Source organism: Neoarius graeffei, chromosome 17, assembly GCF_027579695.1.
Source record: "Neoarius graeffei isolate fNeoGra1 chromosome 17, fNeoGra1.pri, whole genome shotgun sequence".
NCBI classification, from domain to species: Eukaryota; Metazoa; Chordata; class Actinopteri; order Siluriformes; family Ariidae; genus Neoarius; species Neoarius graeffei.
Window position 1 is genome coordinate 52,318,957 of NC_083585.1, and position 24,358 is coordinate 52,343,314.

Here is a 24,358-nt window from a genome sequence, read left to right on the forward strand (position 1 = left end):
TGTTTGGAAGCAAGTAATCAGAATTAAGTGTAATGAATTTCTACGAACATTAGGTATGGCAAAGTGAAACAAAGGGAAAGTAAAATCCAGACAGCATCTACTATGTACAGGGTTTCAGAGGGGAAAAAATGGTTATGGAGTAGATAATGGCTGTGCATGGTGAACTGCTGATACAGCAAAGAACAAACATGCTCACCATGGTGAAGTCATTTTCCGTGCAAAGACTGGGAAAAGGGATGAAAGTCATCTCTCTTTTCCAATGCCCATGTTTAAGGGCTAGTTTCTGGTCATTTTGTGAGGTTTTGAGAAATACACATATTTCCTACCTATAATACGAGTATATTCTGGCACCTGCACTTTAAGAAGCAATGAATATACTGTCTGCTATCAGTTCTTGAAGCATGCATAAATAAATAAATAAATAACCATGACATCTCAGCAAGTTAAAATATCATGAATATAGACAAATTTGTCTAATATTTCCTGTTATAAGAATATAATAATTCTGTTCTATATATATTTTGAAAATGAATTTCAAGCTTGAAATTTGAAGCACTTATTTCTAGAAAGAAGCAAAATGATTTGCTCATAGAATAACAAAATTTAACCCTTGAAATCAGTAAATGTGTCCTGAAATAGGTTGAATAATCATGTATTTTGTTTATTGTGACCTCAGAATTGGAAATACTAGCAAAATGGATTTAAGACATTTTCTCTTGCTAAGATGTTTATTGTATTGTAATGTTTAATAATTTCTGTGGTAAAAACTGCAAAAAAAGATTGCCTAAAGATGTTTAAAAGCTTGTTAGCTAAGCGTGGGGGTGGCACGGTGGTGCAGTGGTTAGCACTGTCGCCTCACAGCAAGAAGGTTCTGGGTTCGAACTGATGAGAGGTCAGTGGCTGATGGCCACTTTCTGTGTGGAATTTGCATGTTCTCCCCATGTCTGTGTGGGTTTCCTTCGGGTAATCCGGTTTCCCCTACAGTTCAAAGACATGCAGTCAGATTAACTGGCTACTCTAAATTACCTGTAGGTGTGAATGTGTGTGAGTGAATGGGCGGAAAAGAACTGGCCACCCTACTGCTGCAACTCTGGCCAAGTCAACTAAACATGGTTCGCCTCAAGCCTGGATCAGGTTGGGCAGTGATGACGACAAGCTAAGTGTGATTTCCTCATTGGGTAGCCACAGAGAACTGGACATAAGCCTAATCAATTCAGTTTGTAATTTAGATACCAATCATCAAAATGGCTGTGTGCTCCAAGCTTCGTCATCTTGCAAAAATGATAAACCTTTACTTGGGTTTGAGACCCGTATTTCTCATCTCATCTCATTATCTCTAGCTGCTTTATCCTGTTCTACAGGGTCACAGGCAAGCTGGAGCCTATCCCAGCTGACTACGGGCGAAAGGCGGGGTACACCCTGGACAAGTCACCAGGTCATCACAGGGCTGACACATAGACACAGACAACCATTCACACTCACATTCACACCTACGGTCAATTTAGAGTCACCAGTTAACCTAACCTGCATGTCTTTGGACTGTGGGGGAAACCGGAGCACCCGGAGGAAACCCACGCGGACACAGGGAGAACATGCAAACTCCGCACAGAAAGGCCCTTGCCGGCCACGGGGCTCGAACCCAGACCTTCTTGCTGTGAGGCGACAGCACTAACCACTACACCACCATGCCGCTGACCTGTATTTCAGTCCAGTAAAGTCTTTAACTTTCAGACCTGGACAGGATACCATCTGAAGGACATGTGTGTAACTCATCCTCTTAAATTTGGGAATTTCAAGAAATGTAGAATGGATGACACTTCTCAGGAAGCTGCTGAAAACACGCCAAGGGTGTTCACAGCTTTATGAGTTCACAATTACTGTTAAGAATTGAAAGGAAAAAAAAAAAACACTTTCATTTATTACTTTACCTGGTTTCAGCATAATTCCATTTATTCTATCCACATTCACTGGATATGAGCATTCACACACTCTGATTGGCTACTCAACAACTAGGCTATCAGCTCATATACCATGAGTAGAGAAAAACAAAATGGCGGCGCGTGCTGCTGAACCAACCGAGGACAAAATGAAAACTCTCCTCAAAAACAAAACCCCAAAAATACAACAACAAAAAAAGCAGCAAAATACGGAACAAAAGTATTTGATGGTATTAACATATATCTTTTATTTTTCAAGAATCATTATTATTATAACATTTTTCACAAATTGCTCCTGTCATTTCGCTGGTTTGTTTATATTCCAAGTGGAAATAATTTTGTTGGACGTTTTGTATAAAGTTTTATTTATAGAATTTGCAAAAAATAAAAAAAAATGCTCTGTTTCTCAAAATCCAGTGAATGTGGATAGAATAAAACAGTTATTCCACTCAAACTCATCATACATGGTTTATAGCCGACTCGGTGCTACACGCCTCGTCGGCTATCAGCTCATGTACGACTCGATTTTGTGGAATAACTGTTAAAATATGTTACATAGTGTTAAAGGTTTTATCATAATTCGAAAAAAGTATGAAATATGAGAAATGGAGGAAACTCTTTAATGAGCAAGTGTGCCCAAAATTTTGTCTAGTATATGCATCCATCAGGCAATCCATCTTTTTCTTTTTGAAAAGAATATGATCTCAGTGATAAATCTCAGGTTGTGTATCACATTTTGGTATCTCAAAGATAGGTCCAGGGGGTTTTATGTCAGTCAGGTTTCTTTCTTTCTTTCTTTTTAATATTTGACCAAGTTATTCTCACATTCTGACAGCTTCAGTAAAATATCTGCTCACTGGTATACACAGAGCCCCAGTAAACACTCTGTGAGGATAAAATGATGTGGAACAACGAAGCATCTTTACTTGCCTATGACTCATGTTGGCGGCACGGTGGTGTAGTGGTTAGCGCTGTCGCCTCACAGCAAGAAGGTCCGGGTTCGAGCCCCGTGGCCGGCGAGGGCCTTTCTGTGTGGAGTTTGCATGTTCTCCCCGTGTCCGCGTGGGTTTCCTCCGGGTGCTCCGGTTTCCCCCACAGTCCAAAGACATGCAGGTTAGGTTAACTAATGACTCTAAATTGACCGTAGGTGTGAATGTGAGTGTGAATGGTTGTCTGTGTCTATGTGTCAGCCCTGTGATGACCTGGCGACTTGTCCAGGGTGTACCCCGCCTTTCGCCCGTAGTCAGCTGGGATAGGCTCCAGCTTGCCTGCAACCCTGTAGAACAGGATAAAGCGGCTAGAGATAATGAGATGAGATGACTCATGTTGCCTGGATTATTTCAGAAAAGGCTCTGGCTCAAGGCAATTTTACTAGAAGTGTTGTCTTTGGAGGTCACACTAGGGGGTGCTGTATAGTTTCCAAAAATGGACATTTCAAAGACCATCCATCAAAATTATTTACATTACTTCTAAATAGGCATTTTAGAGCAAAATAAATAATGAGAATTGGCATCTCCATTTGAATTGGTGATCTCCATGGTTGCAGGATCTTTTTGTCCTTGATGGAGGAAGCTGGTCTGACTGATTTGCTGAAGCAGGAGGGACATTTCACCCTGTTTGCCCCAAGCGATGAGGCTTTTGCTGGACTCTCTGACCACGACATCCATATTCTGAAGAGTATGTATCACTCAGATGTTCTTTCTCCTGCATCCTGTCTTTATTCCAGTGGTTTCCAATGATTGTTCTGCAGAACCTGAGATGTTTCTGGTGTGTCAGGGAAAAAAAAAATGTCTTCAGGATAGGGGTCCTACAGGACCAGGGTACTGTATTTAATGCACTCATCATTCATCACGCTTTCCCATGATCAGGTGATCCCAATGCCCTCAAAGCCATCCTACTCTACCACTTCACCAAAGACATCTTCATTGGAGCAGGCTTGGAGTCCAGAGTTACGAATCTGCTCAAATCTCTCCAAGGCAGTCACCTCAAGTTCTTGTTTGTAAGTGTTTAAAATACCCGGACTGTCCCTTCCTTACTGATTCATGCCTTTCGTGTCCAGGTACAGGCTTCTATTATATCTGCCACCAAACACATTTGAAAGCCTGGTATTAACTCTGCAAGCCCTTCTGAAGGCATATGAATAGATTTATTTTAAATGAATGAGGTTCAAAAGTTGAACAGGTCTGTATGTTTTACGGGTGGGTGCGGATTGCTTGAACTTACATGCCAAAACCATTTCACACAGCATACTACAGTAGACTACTGTTTCTACTTGCAAAGCTTTTTATCCTTTTCTTGGGTTTCAAAGGAATGAATAGAAGATTTCCACACTTTTTAGGGAGAAATAGCCTACAGGGCAATATGGTGTCCTTGTTTAAACAAAGAAACTCATCAAATATTTCAGAATAGGTAAGGTAATCTAGTAAAGGTTGTTGAAAAAACGACAACACAACAAAAGGACAAAAGGTTCTTACGTTTCATAGAAAGTTTTTAAAACTTTTGATGTCACAAAACTCTTGGACCTACCCAAGCTTTCAACTCCTTCAGGAGCCTTCATCAGGGATGGGAAGTGACATCACTTTCCATCCCTGATGAAGGCTCCTGAAGGAGTTGAAAGCTTGGGTAAGTCCAAGAATTTTGTGCAGTAAAAATGTTTAAAACCTTTCTATGGAATTGATCACTGTTTAGATGAAAATCTTCAATGTTCTTATATTTGTTTTGGAAAAAAAAAATAGTGTGAATTACTGCCCTACACTGATTTAATTAATACTTTCTTCCAGGGGAAAGACGGCTTGCATGTGAACTCTGTTCTTATTCCCAAGTCCGACCTCATGGCAACAAATGGAGTCATTCACATCACCAACAGCCTTCTGTACCCTGAAGGTATGGACTGTAATACTTCTTGCTATAATACATACTGTAATACTAACCACAGTAGCATTCAAATGAACATAAATACTTTACTAGCTTTTAATCTTCAACGAAAACTCATTTCATCTAAAAATCTTTGGACAGATGTTCCTGTTGGAAACCAGGAATTATTCACACTGCTCGGACGGTTCGTCAAGCACATCCACATCAAGGTACCAAAATGTAGGGGGTAAAAGGAAAAACACTGAATGCACACTTAGAAAGGATGGTAAAATAGACACAAACTGCATTAAATGCTTACATATCAATGGGTGAGTTTTGGGACAATGCTTGTTGTGTTCATTTCGGTGGCATGGTGGTGCAGTGGTTAGCACTGTTGCCTCACAGCAAGAAGGTTCCAGGTTTGAATCTTACAGCTGATGGGGGCCTTTCAGCAAGGGTTTCCTCGCACAGTTCAAAGACAATGCAGATTAGGCAAAATACCCAACCACTTGGATTACACAATCCAGTGCATACTTAGTGCTGATCCCAAATCTGGACAGACTGGGGAGGGTTGTGTCAGGAAGGGCATCTGGTGGAAAACCTATACCAAATCAAATATACAGATCTTGATGATCTGCTGTGGCTACCCCTAAGAGGAGCAGCTGAAAGAAGAAGCTTGTTGTGTTAATTTTGACATGTTGACTGTATGAATGATTTTAAACACCGTGTATGTGTCAGGAAGGTTAACACAAAGATGTGTAAAGCTCATTTGTGACATTATGTTCTTGGCTACACGCATTGTGTTAAAAAAAATAACATGCCTCAAATCCTACACACACACAAAAATGTTATTTGGCACAAAATAAGTGAACGACAATTTATGATTTCAACACATTTATTATCATGAAGCATTAACAATAAGATTCATAGACATCAAGCTGCAGAATATCTCATCTCATTATCTCTAGCCGCTTTATCCTGTCCTACAGGGTCGCAGGCAAGCTGGAGCCTATCCCAGCTGACTACGGGCGAAAGGCGGGGTACACCCTGGACAAGTCGCCAGGTCATCACAGGGCTGACACATAGACACAGACAACCATTCACACTCACATTCACACCTACGGTCAATTTAGAGTCACCAGTTAACCTAACCTGCGTGTCTTTGGACTGTGGGGGAAACCAGAGCACCCGGAGGAAACCCACGCGGACACGGGGAGAACATGCAAACTCCACACAGAAAGGCCCTTGCCGGCCCCGGGGCTCGAACCCAGGACCTTTTTACTGTGAGGCGACAGCGCTAACCACTACACCACCGTGCTGCCCCTTAACTCCTCATGTAACTACAAAATAAAACAACCTTTACCTGCTTCTAGAGCACATTGACTATATTATAGTTGTTAAAAACAAGTAAGACACGAACAACTTGACCTGATGGAATTAAGAGTTAATCTGATTGGATTAAAAATGGGCAGTGGGAGGGGTTTTCACTCTTCTCATTGAATGGAATGGAAATGTTTTACCCTTCTCATTGAATACCCCTCCCACTGCCAACCCTTTATCCCAAAACAGTAGGAACATACATTTTTTGATGGCCAGTTAATTGTCCAAATCAGTGGAGCAGATTTAAGTTTTTGGGCTTGACACATTCCTAAAACTGAACAGAATCACCTCAAGTGATCAAAACAGTTCGACACAATGGGTAAAGTCATGTTTTTTCACACATTCCAATACAGTTCTAAAACTGCTTTCTACAACATCTTCATTTATCTGTCATTTTTTAAAGTACAATCATGACATTTATACTACATAGATATTATTGTAGCTGAACTTGTGCTGAATACAAAAAAAGTCATATGACTTTGAAAATACTGTTTAGATTTGTTGAAATTGACAACAAAACCAGAGCATGCCAAAATTATTAGAGTGCCAGAAAATACCCTCAGACCCCCATAGAGAGAGCTAGCATTAAGGCAACACTACTTGAGTAGTGCCATTAGTTAAAATTCCTCCAGTGAAACGCCTTACCTGAGTGACTGTCATTCCACTGATTTCCAGTGGGTTGTAAACAAAGGACTTCGATCTTATCCTCAAAGATCCAGTATATTATACTACGAGTATGAAGTAAGTACTGACTAGCTGCTAGTGTTGTTTACATCATTTCTGAGAAACACAGAGGATGTTCAATGACCACTAAGCTGTGGATTTGTTTTTAGGTTGATCTTTAAGCTAATGATATCCAAGTGAGGTACGAATCCTTGAATCACTCATGAATATATCCTTTTCTTTTACACAGTATTCATCAGGCCACAGATTTCACGAGATTCCATTGACATTCATCAGTAAGTTCGATTAAACAAATCCCATCAGTGGACCACATTGTATTTAAACTGTTGGTTAATATGACAATGTGCTCAATCTTTTCTCAGTGTGCTTTATTTTTATTCTTTTTCAGAAAGAGTCATCACAGGTATTGCCCTCTGGTGATCATCAATGCAGCATGCATGAAAGCAAAGTATGCATTCGATCTAAAGTTCTTATTTGTCACTTACATGGATATCTTTGTAGTTCCTGGAGTGACCCATGATACTCACAGAGAGCCAAGCATTGCCAAGGTGACAAGACTCATACAAGAGCCAGCTACTACCAAATTGACCAGAGTTATTAAAGGTAAAGTTCCATTTTTATGTGATTAAATAACAGAATGTTTGCCATATATAATGAACAGTTATTCCACGAAATCGAGTCGTACATGAGCTGATAGCCAACGAGGCGTGTAGCACTGAGTTGGCTATAAGTCATGTATGACGAGATTAATTGGAAAAACTGTTTTATTCTATCCACATTCACTGGATTTTGAGAAACAGAGCATTTTTATTTTTATTTTTTGCAAATCTGATAAATAAAAACTTTATACAAAACGCCCGACCAAATCATTTCCACTTAGAATGTAAACAAACCAGCGAAATGACAGTAACAATTTGTGAAAAATGAGATAATAATAATTCTGGGCGGCATGGTGGTGTAGTGGTTAGTGCTGTCGCCTCACAGCAAGAAGGTCCGGGTTCGAGCCCCGTGGCCGGCGAGGGCCTTTCTGTGCGGAGTTTGCATGTTCTCCCCGTGTCCGCGTGGGTTTCCTCCGGGTGCTCCAGTTTCCTCCACAGTCCAAAGACATGCAGGTTAGGTTAACTGGTGACTCTAAATTGAGCGTAGGTGTGAATGTGAGTGTGAATGGTTGTCTGTGTCTATGTGTCAGCCCTGTGATGACCTGGCGACTTGTCCAGGGTGTACCCCGCCTTTCGCCCGTAGTCAGCTGGGATAGGCTCCAGCTTGCCTGCGACCCTGTAGGACAGGATAAAGCGGCTAGAGATAATGAGATGAGATGAGATAATAATTCTTGAAAAACAACAAAACAGATACATTCTTACCATCAAATACTTTCATTCCATATTTTGTTGCTTTTTGGGGGTTTTGTTTTGGAGTAGAATGTTTATTTCATCCTCGGTTGGTTGAATAACACACTCCGCTATTTTGTTTTTCTCTCCTCATGGTGTGTGAGCTGATAGTCAAGTAGTAGAGTAGCCAATCAGAGCACACATATATACATACAGTACCAGTCAAAAGTTTGGAAACACCTTCAAATTCGATGTTTTTATTTGTTAATTTTTTTTCCTACATTGTAGGAACTTATTAGCCTGGCAAGCCAGACTAAATGTGAATATTTAGTCTGGCCTCGATCCGTAGACATTTCCGAAGCGGGTAGGAGGAACAAACCGCTGTCTTTCAAACTGTCTCTGTGCGTATAGGCCAACGCTCTGACCAATCAGCGCAACAGTGACTGTGATGTAGTCAGAGCGACAGAAAGCAGTGGGGGAGGCCTTGAAATAAATAATTTTTCAAAATGCGTATTAATTAATAAACAGGTTCTAGATATTAAGAAGTTTGGAGATAACGACCACAAGTTTGGAGTCTGTACCACATACACATTTTTTTCCAAGTGTTTTTCAAGGGTTTGCTTAAACTGTTTTTGAGAGTTTTTATTTAGTGATGTTTGGTGAAATAATTTCCCTTAAATTTAAAATAACGGGAAAATAAGAAACAATCAAAAAGTAATGTTTCAAAGCTGTTTATTAATTCTTCGTACTGCACAAACTAGCCCCATCCTTTTGGCTACGAGCGGAGCCAGCTGGTAGATCAGACTTTTGCCATAGCCGGTCGGCAAAACAGCGAAAACGTCCTTCTTGAAAAGGAATGAGCGGAGAGCCTCTTCCTGCTCATGTTTCAACGAAAACTCCAAGTCTAATTCTTCTAAAACTGATTCCAAAGCGGAGTCAAACGCGCGCTGTTCACTAGCCGTAGCCATCTTCCCTGTTGCACTTTCTCCAGCGTCGCGCAGCTTTGTCATCACTCCTGCAAAAGCCCGCCCAAAGAATCCAAACAAAAACCTTGCGTTGTGATTGGCGGGCACGATTTGATGCCCGGGGTGTTTTTGTTTATATGGTGCGAGGCTAGACCCATTCGCTAGGCAAAAAATATTTTTGGCCGCTAGGCGGGTGGGTCTAGTTTACTAGGCTAGGAACTCATTGTACTGAACTCATCAAAACTATGAAATAACATATGGAACATATGGAATTATATGGTAAACAAAAGTGTTAAAAAAACAACGTTTCCTCTTTTAGATTCTTCAAAGTCGTCACTATTTACCTTGATAACAGCTTTGCACACTATTGGCATTATCTGAACCAGCTTCATGAGGTAGTCACCTGGAATGCTTCTCAATTAACAGGTGTGTCTTGTCAAAAATGGAATTTCTTGCCTTCTTAATGCATTTGACACCATCAACTAGTAGAGAGTAAATAATAAAAATACAGTAAATAGCCCTGTTTGACAACTGTAGTAATCCATATTATGTCAAGAACCACTCGACTAAGTAAAGAGAAATAACAGTCAGTCATTACTTTAAGACACGGAGTGTCTTTTAGTTAATTAAAATAAAGAAAAAACAGAATTTGAAGGTGTTTCCAAACTTTTGACTGGTACTGTATATTATATACAGTGTATATATAGATATAGATAATATGGATACCTACCAAAAGTGGTCCAAGGAAGGACAACCAGTGACAGGGTCATGGGTCTCGAAGGCACAACTGTAGCACAAACTGCTGAAAAATTTAATCCTGACACCTTTCTGTTTTTGTCAGCATTAACCTTTTCAGCAGTTTGTGTTACAGTAGCTATTCTGTGGGATTGGACCATATGGGCTAGCCTTCGTGCCCCATACGAATCAATGAGCCTTCGAGACCCATGACCCTGTCACCGGTTCACCGGTTGCCTTCCTTGGACCATTTTTGGTCAGCACTAACCACTGCATACAGGGAACACCCCACAAGATGTGCCGTTTTGGAGACGCTCAAATGGACCTAGTCATCTAGATATCACAATTAGGCCCTTGTCAAAGTTACTCATCTCCTTACACTTGCCCATTTTTCCTGCTTCCAACACATCAACTTCAAGTTCTCTTGCTGCCTAATATATCCCACCCCTTGACAGGTGCCACTGTAATGAGATAATCAATGTTATTCACTTCACCTGTCAGCGCTCATAATGTTATGGCTGATCGGTCTACAAGGTGCATGTTATTTTCACGATATTTTCACAAGCCAAACTGAACTAAAAATTACTGCCAGAGTTAGTTTGTTCCTAACATGTATACAGTATGTTGATTAATGCCAATGACTTGTAAATTACTAAGCATGTTCATGGCACTGCAATTTGAGGATAAGTGGTGTCCATAAATCTGCATACAGAAGAGAGATGGAAATGGTAAAATGATGACTAAATGGTGAAAGGGTGCCTCGTAAGTGTCGCATATGTCAAATCTTCTACTAATGCGGCTCAGCCATTGCAGCTTGTCGGCTCCCATTTAAACACACTAACTCTTAATCCTTTTATAGGGTGCCATCACTTCTGTCCTAACTGAATGGCTAGTCTTATCTAATGAGTAATGCAATGTAATCCCTTCATAAAATTGGAATAACTCATTGCAAATATAAGATTTCAGTCTTATGGAAATTTATTCATACAATCTCAGGAGGTCTTGTAGGATACAAACATTTGAACAACCAAATTGGATTTTCCTGTGGAAGTCGTCCATACCAAGCTTGATAAACGAAGCCCTTGTGTAATAGACATAAAACATCAGTTTATCGTGGAACAATGGTGGAAAAAAGGTGACCTGGTCAAAACATACAATGGCCCAAAGTTTCTGAATTGTTTATTTACGCTTGTATAACTATTCAAAATATAGAAAGGTTAACTTTGGTTAACCAAGATTAAGCGGGTTAGGCCATCCAAAACCCAAGACTTTATTCTTTTGCTACATCAGCATTCAGCACTTCTGGTGTGATTTGGGAACGTGGACGCAAATAACCATGCTCAATATTCTGCATCAACAGGTCCTGAGGTCTTATTCTCCAGCTTTGGTGATACGGAGCACAATGGTAGTGCGATGTCCCTCGCAAAACTTTGTCAGTGCATGCATTTAGTGGGGCTAGAGCTAGAAAACTTTCAACCTTGTCTTTCTGCTGTTTTCCTCTTATAAACTTTTACCATCAACCCCTTAAAATCCCAGTGTGCAGAGATGCAATTTTGCCTCTCTCTCATAAATAACTACTTTCCTTAGTTTTACTGCAGTTACCAAAAATTCATAGTGCAACTGAACGGTATAGTATGCTTTGAGATCAATTCATGAATACTAAGCTGTGACTTAAAGGGGTTAACAACTCTTCATTCTTTCTTTAACACTCCTCCTGCAATGCTACGTATCTGATGGACAATTCATAGGCATTACAGCAAGAGATAGTGATTTTAATTTGTTTCGATCCAAAAGAAAGTAGCAGAGTGGTGGTACTATGACCCAAAACCTGAATCTTAACCCTTCAGAAGTATTAAACTTCCTATGAATTGAAATCCTACATTTTGTTTCTTTCTTGGGTTTGGAAATTAAAAAGACCTGGTGCTGTTTCCCAAGAGTCTTTTGTTCTTTCCTTTCTCAGATTTCCCTCCCAGTCCCCTTTACAATGGACAACCTGCAAAACTTTTCATCCATAATATTGTATTTATCAACTCTGATTTATTTCTATACAGGACCCCATACTGAGTTCATAGATTTGGACGCAGATGCTAAGAAAATTATCCACGGCATTCAAGGTGAGATTCTTCTGAACTGCAGTGGATTTGTTCAGTATACCATGCATTGTGGGACAAGAGATAACGCTGGATTTATTTGTTTACAGATGGAAGACGAGTGTCAGGAAGGCATGTCCCAGGTAAGGCCTTGGGATATAGTTTTTTTTTTAGTTTGACTTTTTTCAGAAGGTTAATAACAAGTTTAGCTGGTTACCAAGCAGCCTACTTCAATAAATAAATAAATAAATATATATATATATATATATATATATATATATATATATATATATATATATATATATATATATACACACACACACATACAGTATGTGGCAGGGTGATCACAAAGGTGGTAGCCAATTACTGTGGCACCACAGTATTCTTTAAAAAAAATTGTAATAATAAATCTTTAATATCAGTGTTAATTTTTAAAATAATAATAATAATTTATTTCAAACTTCAAAAGCAGCATGCAAATGCAACAAAGGCACAGCTCAGACCCATGTACATAGGTACATTAATAATCTAAAATTTAGCTATATATATATATATATATATATATATATATATATATATATATATATATATATATATATACACACACACACATACAATAAAACTATATAAAAATACAAAATTGTGTTAAGAAAAAAAATCTGAATATGTACACTACCGTTCAAAAGTTTGGGGTCACTTTGAAATGTCCTTATTTTTGAAAGAAAAGCACTGTTCTTTTCAATGAAGATCACTTTAAACTAATCAGAAATCCACTCTATCCATTGCTAATGTGGTAAATGACTATTCTAGCTGCAAATGTCTGGTTTTTGGTGCAATATCTCCATAGGTGTATAGAGGCCCATTTCCAGCAACTCTCACTCCAGTGTTCTAATGGTACAATGTGTTTGCTCATTGCCTCAGAAGGCTAATGGATGATTAGAAAACCCTTGTACAATCATGTTAGCACAGCTGAAAACAGTTGAGCTCTTTAGAGAAGCTATAAAACTGACCTTCCTTTGAGCAGATTGAGTTTCTGGAGCATCACATTTGTGGGGTCGATTAAATGCTCAAAATGGCCAGAAAAATGTCTTGACTGTATTTTCTATTCATTTTACAACTTATGGTGGTAAATAAAAGTGTGACTTTTCATGGAAAACACAAAATTATCTGGGTGACCCCAAACTTTTGAACGGTAGTGTAAATAAAAAAAATAAATAAAAACCTATCCTAATTTAGAGCTTAAAAAGTAAAAAAAAGAAGAGAAAAATAAAATAAATAACTTCAAGTTCTATAATAATAATAATAATAATAATAATAATAATAATAATTATTATTATTATTATTAGCAACAGGGGAAACTGTGACCCACATAGTTAGTGCATGTACTATTTTAGCACAGAAGAAGTACAAGCGGAGGCACGACAATGTTGCATGCATTGTACACTGGGAATTGTGGAGGAAGCTTGGGCTGGAGAGATCTGAGAAATGGTACGAACACAAGCCTAAGGCAATGCTGGAAAATGCAAGTGTGAAGCTCCTTTGGGACTTCAGTATTCAATGTGATGAGAATATCACAGCAAGAAGACCAGATCTGATACTGGCAGATAAAGAAAGAAAGCACTACCTCTTGATTGACATTGCAATACCAGGAGCTGACAGGGTTACAGAGAAGGAGGACGAGAAGGACGATAAATACCAGCCTTTGAAATTCAAAACAAAGCAGATTTGGGAAATGAATAAAGCAGAGGTTATTCCAATTGTTGTTGGAGCCTTTGGTGTGGTTCCATAAAAGATCCAAAATTGGATCTCAAAGGTTGGTGTTGAAATTCGAACTGAGTTGTGGCAAAAAACTGCACTCTTGGGAACAGCCAGAATTTTGAGAAGAATATGACAAATGTAGTAAGGCGTGTGAACTGCAGGAACCTTGGTCATTTGTTATGATCCGCTCCTGTATGATAATTATGTTGATAAAAGATCAGTCTGAGCTTGAAGTAAGAAGAAGATGAAGAGGACAGCTGTATATTATAAACAAAAGTAGTCTACTGACAACATAAGACAGGACGTGCAAGACTGCAGACTAAATTACATTTCAGACATGTAGATTTAAAAGTACAAGGGTTGTTACAGTCATAATTATTTAAAACAAACAAAAAAAAGATTCCACATGGTCAATTTAAAAGAGCTACAGTGGTGCTTGAAAGTTTGTGAACCCTTTAGAATTTTCTATATTTCTGCATAAATATGACCTAAAACATCATCAGATTTTCACACAAGTCCTAAAAGTAGATAAAGAGAACCCAGTTAAACAAATGAAACAAAATATTAGACTTGGTCATTTGTTTAGTGAGGAAAATGATCCAATATTACATATATGTGAGTAGCAAAAGTATGTGAACCTCTAGCAGTTAATTTGAAGGTGAAATTAGAGTCCGGTGTTTTCAATCAATGGGATGACAATCAGGTGTGAGTGGGCACCCTGTTTTATTTAAAGAACAGGGATCTATCAAAGTCTGATCTTCACAACACATGTTTGTGGAAGTGTATCATGGCACGAACAAAGGAGATTTCTGAGGACCTCAGAAAAAGCATTGTTGATGCTCATCAGGCTGGAAAAGGTTACAAAACCATCTCTAAAGAGTTTGGACTCCACCAATTCACATTCAGACAGATTGTGTACAAATGGAGGAAATTCAAGACCATTGTTACCCTCCCCAGGAGTGGTCGACCAACAAAGATCACTCCAAGAGCAAGGCATGTAATAGTCGGTGAGGTCACAAAGGACCCCAGAGTAACTTCTAAGCAACTGAAGGCCTCTCTCACATTGGCTAATGTTTATGTTCATGAGTCCACCATCAGGAGAACACTGAACAACAATGGTGTGCATGGCAGGGTTGCAAGGAGAAAGCCACTGCTCTCCAAAAAGAACATTGCTGCTCATCTGCAGTTTGCTAAAGATCACGTGGACAAGCCAGAAGGCTATTGGAAAGTGTTTTGTGGATGGATGAGACCAAAATAGAACTTTTTGGTTTAAATGAGAAGCGTTATGTTTGGAGAAAGGAAACCACTGCATTCTAGCATAAGAACCTTATCCCATCTGTGAAACATGGTGGTGGTAGTATCATGGTTTGGGCCTGTTTTGCTGCATCTGGGCCAGGATGGCTTGCCATCATTGATGGAACAATGAATTCTGAATTATACCAGCAAATTCTAAAGGAAAATGTCAGGACATCTGTCCATGAACTGAATCTCAAGAGAAGGTGGGTCATGCAGCAAGACAACAACCCTAACCACACAAGTCGTTCTACTAAAGAATGGTTAAAGAAGAATAAAGTTAATGTTTTGGAATGGCCAAGTCAAATTCCTGAACTTAATCCAATGGAAATGTTGTGGAAGGACCTGAAGCGAGCAGTTCATGTGAGGAAACCCACCAACATCCCAGAGTTGAAGTTGTTCTGTACGGAGGAACGGGCTAAAATTCCTCCAAGCTGGTGTGCAGGACTGATCAACAGTTACCAGAAACGTTTAGTTGCAGTTATTGCTTCACAAGGGGGTCACACCAGATACTGAAAGCAAAGGATCACATACTTTTGGCACTCACAGATCTGTAATATTGGATCATTTTCCTCAATAATTAAATCTCATCTCATTATCTCTAGCCGCTTTATCCTGTTCTACAGGGTCGCAGGCAAGCTGGAGCCTATCCCAGCTGACTACGGGCGAAAGGCGGGGTACACCCTGGACAAGTCGCCAGGTCATCACAGGGCTGACACATAGACACAGACAACCATTCACACTCACATTCACACCTACGGTCAATTTAGAGTCACCAGTTAACCTAACCTGCATGTCTTTGGACTGTGGGGGAAACCGGAGCACCCAGAGGAAACCCACGCGGACAACATGCAAACTCCACACAGAAAGGCCCTCGCCGGCCACGGGGCTCGAACCCGGACCTTCTTGCTGTGAGGCGACAGCGCTAACCACTACACCACCGTGCCGCCTCAATAAATAAATGACCAAGTATAATATTTTTCTCTCATTTGTTTAACTGGGTTCTCTTTATCTACTTTTAGGACTTGTGTGAAAATCTGATGATGTTTTAGGTCATATTTATGCAGATATGTAGAAAATTCTAAAGGGTTCACAAACTTTCAAGCACCACTGTAAGACTGTCCATGTTTAAATTTAGTTCATCAGGAATAATGTTCCGAATTCTTGTAATTCTAAGAAAAAAAATTCCCGGGAGGTTGCGGTTTTACACTTACGAACTTAATACTTAATTAAAAACATCTGGTTGAGTGTATCTTGTCTTCAAAGACATTGGAGAGCTATAGGTTTTAAAAGTGCAATCAAGGTCATAAGTCATAGGTCAAATACACACACACACACATATATATATATATATATATATATATATATATATATATATATATATATATATATAAAATGTATGTGTGTGTGTATATATATATATCATTATCTGTAGCCGCTTTATCCTGTTCTACAGGGTTGCAGGCAAGCTGGAGCCTATCCCAGCTGACTACGGGCGAAAGGCGGGGTACACCCTGGACAAGTCGCCAGGTCATCACAGGGCTATCTCTCTCTCTCTCTCTCTCTCTATATATATATATATATATATATATATATATATATATGGATAAAAATGTAGTTTTTAAACCTTCTTTTAATTAATTAAATAAATAAATATCCCTAGCCACATGAACAGCATATTTTGCAAATATACGTCTCACATAAATCTGCAAAAATGATGTGAGCGTTGTTAATGTTATTCTTGAAGAGGATGACATAAGAGCGAGAGAAGGACGCTCTGGAAAGGAAGGTCAGTAGAGAAAGTGAAATGCATGGACATATCTAAAATCTCTGTTCCTAATATGGTTTAAGTTGTGGATTCAGGAGCAGTACAGTACATATATCCTGGTGCCTCTGCGTGAAGGTGGAGAATGAAAACAAAAGCAAAATTTAATCATAAAGACGTGAGGCTACTATCACACTGTCTTGTGTCTTGCCACGTAAGTGGCATGTAGATCAAACGCCAAGAAATGAGGCGTATTTTGTCCAAAATTAAAGTCCTGTGACATACACGGTGTATGTGTGATGTTCCTGTGGCATTCCTGTGGCATATCTGGGGTTTGTATGGGGTTCAGAGGATGTAAAGTTATGGCGTACTGAGGCGTATGCATGGCGTATGATGCGTTGCTGCGGTGTAACCGTTTAGTTGGCGTGGCGTTTCATTCTAATGTGTGACATTGCTGCTGCGTACCTGCGGTGTATCTGTGGCATTCACAGGTGGGTATAAAAGGGGGCCCTATGCTGCGTTCGTTGTCATTCGTCACAGTCAAGAAAGCATCATGCCAGCAAAGAAGTCAGGACCCAAGAAGGGCAAGGAAAGAGGGAAGACATCAACCACATCCACCCAGCCAGCCCCAGAGCCACCTTCATTATAAGACACATGCCAACTAAAGTGTTCACATGGCATAAGAGGTGTTCGAGCAACATTCCCGCTGCGTAGCTTTCATTTTTACGGTGTACATGTGACATAAGTGTGATGTATCAAAGCTACTACATAGTATGTATGTACTATGGATTTTTCAGTGCAGATTTAAAAATATGCCACACCCTGGCATACAAGGAGATCATGTTACGCAGCCTAGAGTATTAGCTACATAAGCTGGCGATGCTGTGATGTTCTTTTCTTACTGCCACGTATCCTAATACGCTGTACATATGCAAGACTGCAAGGCCAATGTGTGAACCAAGCATAAAGACCACAAACTAACAATCTGGTCCACAGCCATGATAAACTTCACATATATATAACACACACAAGACCACAACGAGTTTGCACAAGCAGACGTTGTGATGTCAGCACTTTCAAAAACATACATTTTCAAAAACATTGGAAACTGAGTTTTAATGCTACAGTATTTTAATGAATGGCAGACCAAATGCAGTCAACTGTTTGTAAGAATATTTGTCTACTTGTGAACAGGACGCATAAATCATATTTAATATCAGTCACCCATTAATTATTTAGGTTAAACACACACACAGACACACAAATGCACATACAAGATGAAGAAATGAGATTATGTCATTTTCTCCATTTGTGTTTTCCAGCTGGAGTCAGAAGGAGAACCAGGATGACCAAGACTCAGTGAGATGGGAAAAACAAATGCACCCTTCAGTGTTTGAAAAGAAATCAAGGGTTTAAGGGAATTGCTTGTTAAAAAAAAAAGAAAAAAGTGGCCTCTCTTATGAACATACTTTCGGATGAGTCCAATTAGACCTTGGATTGAAGCAAACAGAGATTAAATTATATTGACAGTCAGTGATTGTTTGTTAATCCCAAGAGGAAATTTAATATTAAATTGTCCCTCTGTGTGTACATATTTTATAGAGTTTTTTGTTTTGTTGCTGTTGTTGTTGTTTTTTTTTAATCATTTTTATTTTGAAAATGGTTACATTTGGAACAGACTGTTACTGAAATTTCACTCAGTCCAATAAGGAAAAAAGTCAAAGACAAGATGTGGAAATTACACACGTGTATTTTTTTAAACATGTTTAACAAAAAAAAAAGCAAGTCAAATTCCATTCAGTTTGTTCTCTTAGTGGATCTGTTTCAGAGAATATTTTGGAGCATATAACTAACTCCTTAAACCACGATGGAACATGAATCCAGATTTTGTTGGGTTGAGGTTTACTTCTGCATGGCAAAAGATTTTATGGTGCTCATTTTCAATATTAGTTTCTGGAAAAATAAATAAATAAAAGTTTGCAAGATTTTAATAAAGAAAAAGACTCCTTGGTTCAATTTTTGCATAGTTACCTTCTATCTTTTTTTTAATTTAATTATTATTATTATTATTATTTTTTGGGGGGGTGTATAATATTTTAGTTGGGCAGCACGGTGGTGTAGTGGTTAGCACTGTCACCTCACAGCAAGAAGGTTCTGGGTTTGAGTCCAGCGGCTGACGGGGGCCTTTCTGTGCGGAGTTTGCATGTTCTCCCCGTGTCCGCGTGGGTTTCCTCCGGGTGCTCCGGTTTCCCCCACAGTCCAAAGACATGCAGGTTAGGTTAACTGGTGACTCTAAATTGACTGTAGGTTTGAATGTGAGTGTGAATGGTTGTTTGTCTCCATGTGTCGGCCCTGTGATGATCTGGTGATTTGTCCAGGATGTACCCCGCCTTTCGCCCGTAGTCAGATGGGATAGGCTCCAGCTTGCATGTGACCCTGAACAGAATAAGCGGTTATGGATAATGGATGGATAATATTTTAGTTGCACTGTCTGAATCAGGTTCATGTAAAGTGGATATAAAATGTTGACACACCATACACCCATGTCTAAAAACCTTACAGGTTTTTGATAGAACTCAGATTGGGACTTTGACTGGGCCATCCCAAAGTGTCCATCATCATCATCTGAAGCTATTCTATTGTTGGCTTGGATTTGTGCTTTGGGTTGTTCCTTTGCTGGAAGGTGAAAATAAATTTGTGCCAAAATAAATTTATAATCTAAGCTGGATATAAATCCCTCTATCTTATCTATAATCCCATTCCAGCTGAAGATAAGCAGGTCCATAGTATGATGCTGCCACCACTATGCTTCACCATGAGTATGATGTTCTTTGGGTGATGTTCCTTCTGTCTTGTTTTTGCAGCATATATTTCATTATACTGAAAAAAAAAAAGAAATCTACATTGGTCTCATCAGTCCATAACAAATTTTGCCAAAATTTAGGTGGGCTTGGATTTTTTTTTCTAAGTATGAACATTACTTTTGAACATGTGCTTGAATGTGATTAGTTCTTCCTGAGCACAGTTTCCAATATGAAAGGATATACAAACTTATGCAACTGGGTTTTTTTTAAGTACTTTTTTATTCTGTTTTGTTTCTATTTGTTTTTCACTTGGTTTTTGTTGGTCATCATATCACAGTAAAAGCGAGAAAGATCTGACATGATTTATCTGAGCTTAATTTTTAACATCAGAATAAACTGCAACTTTATGAGACTGTGTAGGTTTTTTATATCAATTGAAGCTTAAAGCTAGACGGCCTTTCGATTTCGTAAAATTGGTGAAATTTGGTTCCCTCTGAAATTTGGTCACTGTGATCTGTTTATTTCTGCAATATCTAAAAAAACCCCAGGCCATTCTGTAGCTGGGAAGTTATTTAATTTGAGGGGATTAAAGCAAATAGCATGCATGAAATCACTCGCTTTGTGCAGTCAAGCAGACAGAGGAAGTCCGTGTGCGCATGCGCAGGTTTACCTTCTTCTTTTGGGTTTTACATCAGCTGGCATCCACAGTGTTGCAATACTGCCATGTACAGGTTTACCTTTGACCGTGCACTGACAGTTCCATCATTCTGTCGCTAAACAAACAGCTGATCACACTGGGATGCTCACTGAGCGCCGATATTTATTAGTTTGGTCCTGCGTTTCCTTTCCTTCGCAACATAACACCTTTTCTTCTCGATTTCCATTATTGTAGTTGACCTTTCACATTTCATTCGCACACTCACATCCTCCATTTTTCTCTCCTGCTTCAAATTTGTATCCCACAATGCCTTGCATGAATGGGGAAAGCCCACCATGTGATGCATGACATAGTATCTTGAATTGGGTCATGGTGAAGCAGGAAAAAATAGCGGAGAATTTAGAGCCACATGGCCCCAAATTCATTAATTGTTCTATGTGGGAAAAATAAAATAAAATAAAATTGGAAGTCTGTGATTCAAATTTGGTAGCTTTCAGTTCACTAAACAAAAATAATTGGGTGTCGGGGAAAATTCTTTTTCTCATCTCATTATCTGTAGCTGCTTTATCCTGTTCTACAGGGTCGCAGGCAAGCTGGAGCCTATCCCAGCTGACTACGGGCGAAAGGCGGGGTACACCCTGGACAAGTCACCAGGTCATCACAGGGCTGACACATAGACACAGACAACCATTCACACTCACATTCACACCTACGCTCAATTTAGAGTCACCAGTTAACCTAACCTGCATGTCTTTGGACTGTGGGGGAAACAGGAGCACCCGGAGGAAACCCACGCGGACATGGGGAGAACATGCAAACTCCGCACAGAAAGGCCCTCACCGGCCACGGGGCTCGAACCCGGACCTTCTTGCTGTGAGGCGACAGCGCTAACCACTACACCACCGTGCCGCCCCAGCAACCAAGCAATGATGATTAATACATAAATGTGGAGAGATTTATACACTTTGATGATTCTAGGTAAATAAAAATGCATGAAAAAAGCAAACAAAATAGAATAGAAGAACTTTAAATGTGCTATGTGTAGCTATGTGTCGAATTCATACTCCACACTCCAAACTAATTGGGGACAGCATATCATCAGAAAGTTGGGGTGTCCACCCCTATTGTAAGAAACAAGGAAATACACCCCCTCCTAACCCCCCTTCCCCCAGACACATCATCCCAACACCACCACTACCACGCTCACAGAATTATTACTCACTCATACTACATAGACGTCTTTGATATAACGTCAAAACTTATTTCTTCACTTTCTGTTGATAATTTTCAATGTTTGAAACTAAAATTCTTAAATATAGCTCCTTTAATCATACTGCTTTTTTATTTGAAATGCCTATTCCAAATTGGCAATTGGTCCCAAATTGGCGAGTCCTGATATCATCTGGAATTGGCTCCAGCATCCCCTTCAACGCTGAAAAATGGCATATATAATGAATGGATGGATGAATTGCCTGTTCTGTTTTTTATATCTTTCACATCCTTATCAACAACTTAAGACGTAAGCATGGCTCCAAGCAAAAGCTGTATATGATGATCCATTTGCTCCACTGGGTGATAAAAAAAAAAAAAATTACAACACTGCAATATCTTGGAGCAAAACAACAAGAAGCTGCAGAACTCTTGGCACTTCAAGATGATATTTTCTGTCATCACGTTGTACTGTAGTGCCTGTTTGTATGTGCTTGTATAATAGTTTCATGCTTACAATGAGACCTTGTGCTCAAGGCTCAAAGATTCATGACAGTAAAGCTGAGTTTCAGATGGGTAGTAGATTTTTAGACCTCCCATTCAATATTGTGACAGTCGTCATGATACTAACAATTTGTCCAACAATTGAACTTTAGCTTCAGGGTCCCCAGTTCAACGTACTTTGCGTAGACACTCTGCATTTTAACTTTGGAGTACACTGTTACAAGATATCCCCTCAATAATATGCTTAAAGAGTCTTCTGTCCAACACCAACACTCCCCTTTATCCCACCCCACACCACCCAATAAAAAAGTCCAATAAGCCAATCTACAAATGAATTTGGAATGACTGACAGTAGACTAGATGTTTTGAACCCTCTAATATTATACTGGCACCCCCTGAAACCCTCACCCCAGTCAATGCTGTCATCTCACTTGAATTTCTTCCTTGAAAGATGCAGCTTTGCTTTCTGTCAAGGTAAATGTAGAAAATTTTGAAATAGTTTATGTAAAATAAAATATCTTAAGGTATATTGGGGCAGCACGGTGGTGTAGTGGTTAGCGCTGTCACCTCACAGCAAGAAGGTCCGGGTTCGAGCCCCATGGCCAGCGACGGCCTTTCTGTGTGGAGTTTGCATGTTCTCCCCGTGTCCGCATGGGTTTCCTCCGGGTGCTCCGGTTTCCCCCACAGTCCAAAGACATGCAGGTTAGGTTAACTGGTGACTCTAAATTGACCGTAGGTGTGAATGTGAGTGTGAATGGTTGTCTGTGTCTACAGTATGTGTCAGCCCTGTGATGACCTGGCGACTTGTCCAGGGTGTACCCCACCTTTCGCCCGTAGTCAGCTGGGATAGGCTCCAGCTTGCCTACGACCCTGTAGAACAGGATAAAGTGGCTAGAGATAATGAGATGAGAAGATATATTGAGTTAGCTAACCTTAAATATGGACATAGTTAACATTCCTATATTTATTAGTGACCACCCCAACCCCTCACCTCCTAGCATGTTCGTAAAAATAACATTAAAAAACTGTAAAGGGAATTACACCAAAACATTGTTTAATATACAGTGTAATTTAGTAAAATGTTAAACTAAATGTAACTGTAAAATCCACATGAAAATGATGTTTTTTAAACATAATTTCTTTGTTGAAAAGACCTATTGATGTTATTGTGACATACAAACACTGTTTTTTTGCAATACAGTGCAATACATATTAAATGGCAATAATATTGTGTTAAAATTACAATTCAATTCTGTAGACTTAAATAAAAACATGCATGGTTTCCAAAATGCTGCAAGAAAGACTGCCACTTCAATGTTGCCTATTTCTAACATTTATTTAGCCTGTTATTTTTTATCTCAAAGGTGAGCAGTATTTGGATTGTTTTAGCAATGATTTTAGGGGGAATGTTCAAACAAAACACGCTGGGTAAATGAACGTTGACTCGTTGCCAAGGTGAGACAAGTAAAATCCCGGATGTGTTCGACTACGCATAACGTACGTTCTGATCCGCGAGCCTACTTTGTTTCAGCGCGCCCTCAGCAAGAAATCTCTTCTCATCGTGGTGTTTACAACACTTTATACAATCTTGATAGAAAATTAAGTGCTACGAGGACAGACATTAATGTCTGTCCATATTACCTGCTTATATAGCGTGGTAAGTCTGTATTGCCTTTTAGGTACAACGTTTTTTAAATATGTGTTTGTCAGTTGGGTGAGGTAATGTTAGCTATTCTTTTGGGTGTTATGTGAGAGTTTAGCACTAGCTAAAATGGTTGTCTGCCGTTTTTGCAACCGAAATTTTGCAAGTTTGAAAGGTTATGTACTGCACTGTAGAATCCATAGGAATGAACCCCGTTGTGTTTTTAAATGTGAATCCGCCGGTTGCAAGCAGACATTTTGTACATATTCAGCATTTAAGGGTCATTTCTATCACAACCACAATGCGCCCGCGCTTTCTGTTCTTTCTGATTGTGGTACATCAGCCATTGTTTCAAATTTTGCTTGTGCTATTCCACTGTGTGCGCACCAATTTCAGACCGTTAAAGAACTTCTGTCCCACTTAAAAGAACATCTTGTGGAGGGGAGACCTGTGGCATGTCCAGTAAAAGGCTGCAAAAGTACATTTACTTTAAAGTCATCCTTTACTGCTCACATGTCCAGGAAACATAGGGAGTGTTCAGATAGTACCATCAGTGAAATCTATAAAGAGGTTACACCGCAGTCCTCTGATGCTGCATTTCATGATGCCTCCCAGAATCTAGCCCCTGATGATGCGCCAAATGATGATTTGCTTTAGAATTTGAACGAGACTTTTCTTACAAGGGGCGGCACGGTGGTGTAGTGGTTAGTGCTGTCGCCTCACAGCAAGAAGGTCCGGGTTTGAGCCCTGTGG

General features: G+C 39.5%; 1 protein-coding gene across 2 annotated transcripts in view; it reads left to right on the forward strand.

Annotated features, from left to right (window-relative positions):
• postnb (periostin, osteoblast specific factor b) overlaps positions 1-18,789 on the forward strand; it is a 37,101-nt gene extending 18,312 nt beyond the window's left edge. Inside the window, exons 12-22 of one of the 2 annotated variants that reach the window (XM_060897722.1) lie at positions 3,484-3,614; positions 3,806-3,936; positions 4,718-4,820; positions 4,953-5,020; positions 7,084-7,129; positions 7,243-7,257; positions 7,356-7,457; positions 11,243-11,287; positions 11,934-11,996; positions 12,083-12,115; positions 18,111-18,789. In XM_060897722.1, the coding sequence (XP_060753705.1) occupies positions 3,484-3,614; positions 3,806-3,936; positions 4,718-4,820; positions 4,953-5,020; positions 7,084-7,129; positions 7,243-7,257; positions 7,356-7,457; positions 11,243-11,287; positions 11,934-11,996; positions 12,083-12,115; positions 18,111-18,151 (778 nt within the window). In that variant the 3' untranslated portion in view covers positions 18,152-18,789. The remainder of the gene's footprint in view (positions 1-3,483; positions 3,615-3,805; positions 3,937-4,717; positions 4,821-4,952; positions 5,021-7,083; positions 7,130-7,242; positions 7,258-7,355; positions 7,458-11,242; positions 11,288-11,933; positions 11,997-12,082; positions 12,116-18,110) is intronic. The other variant, XM_060897723.1, reaches the window with a different exon arrangement.
• The last annotated feature ends 5,569 nt before the right edge of the window (positions 18,790-24,358 follow it).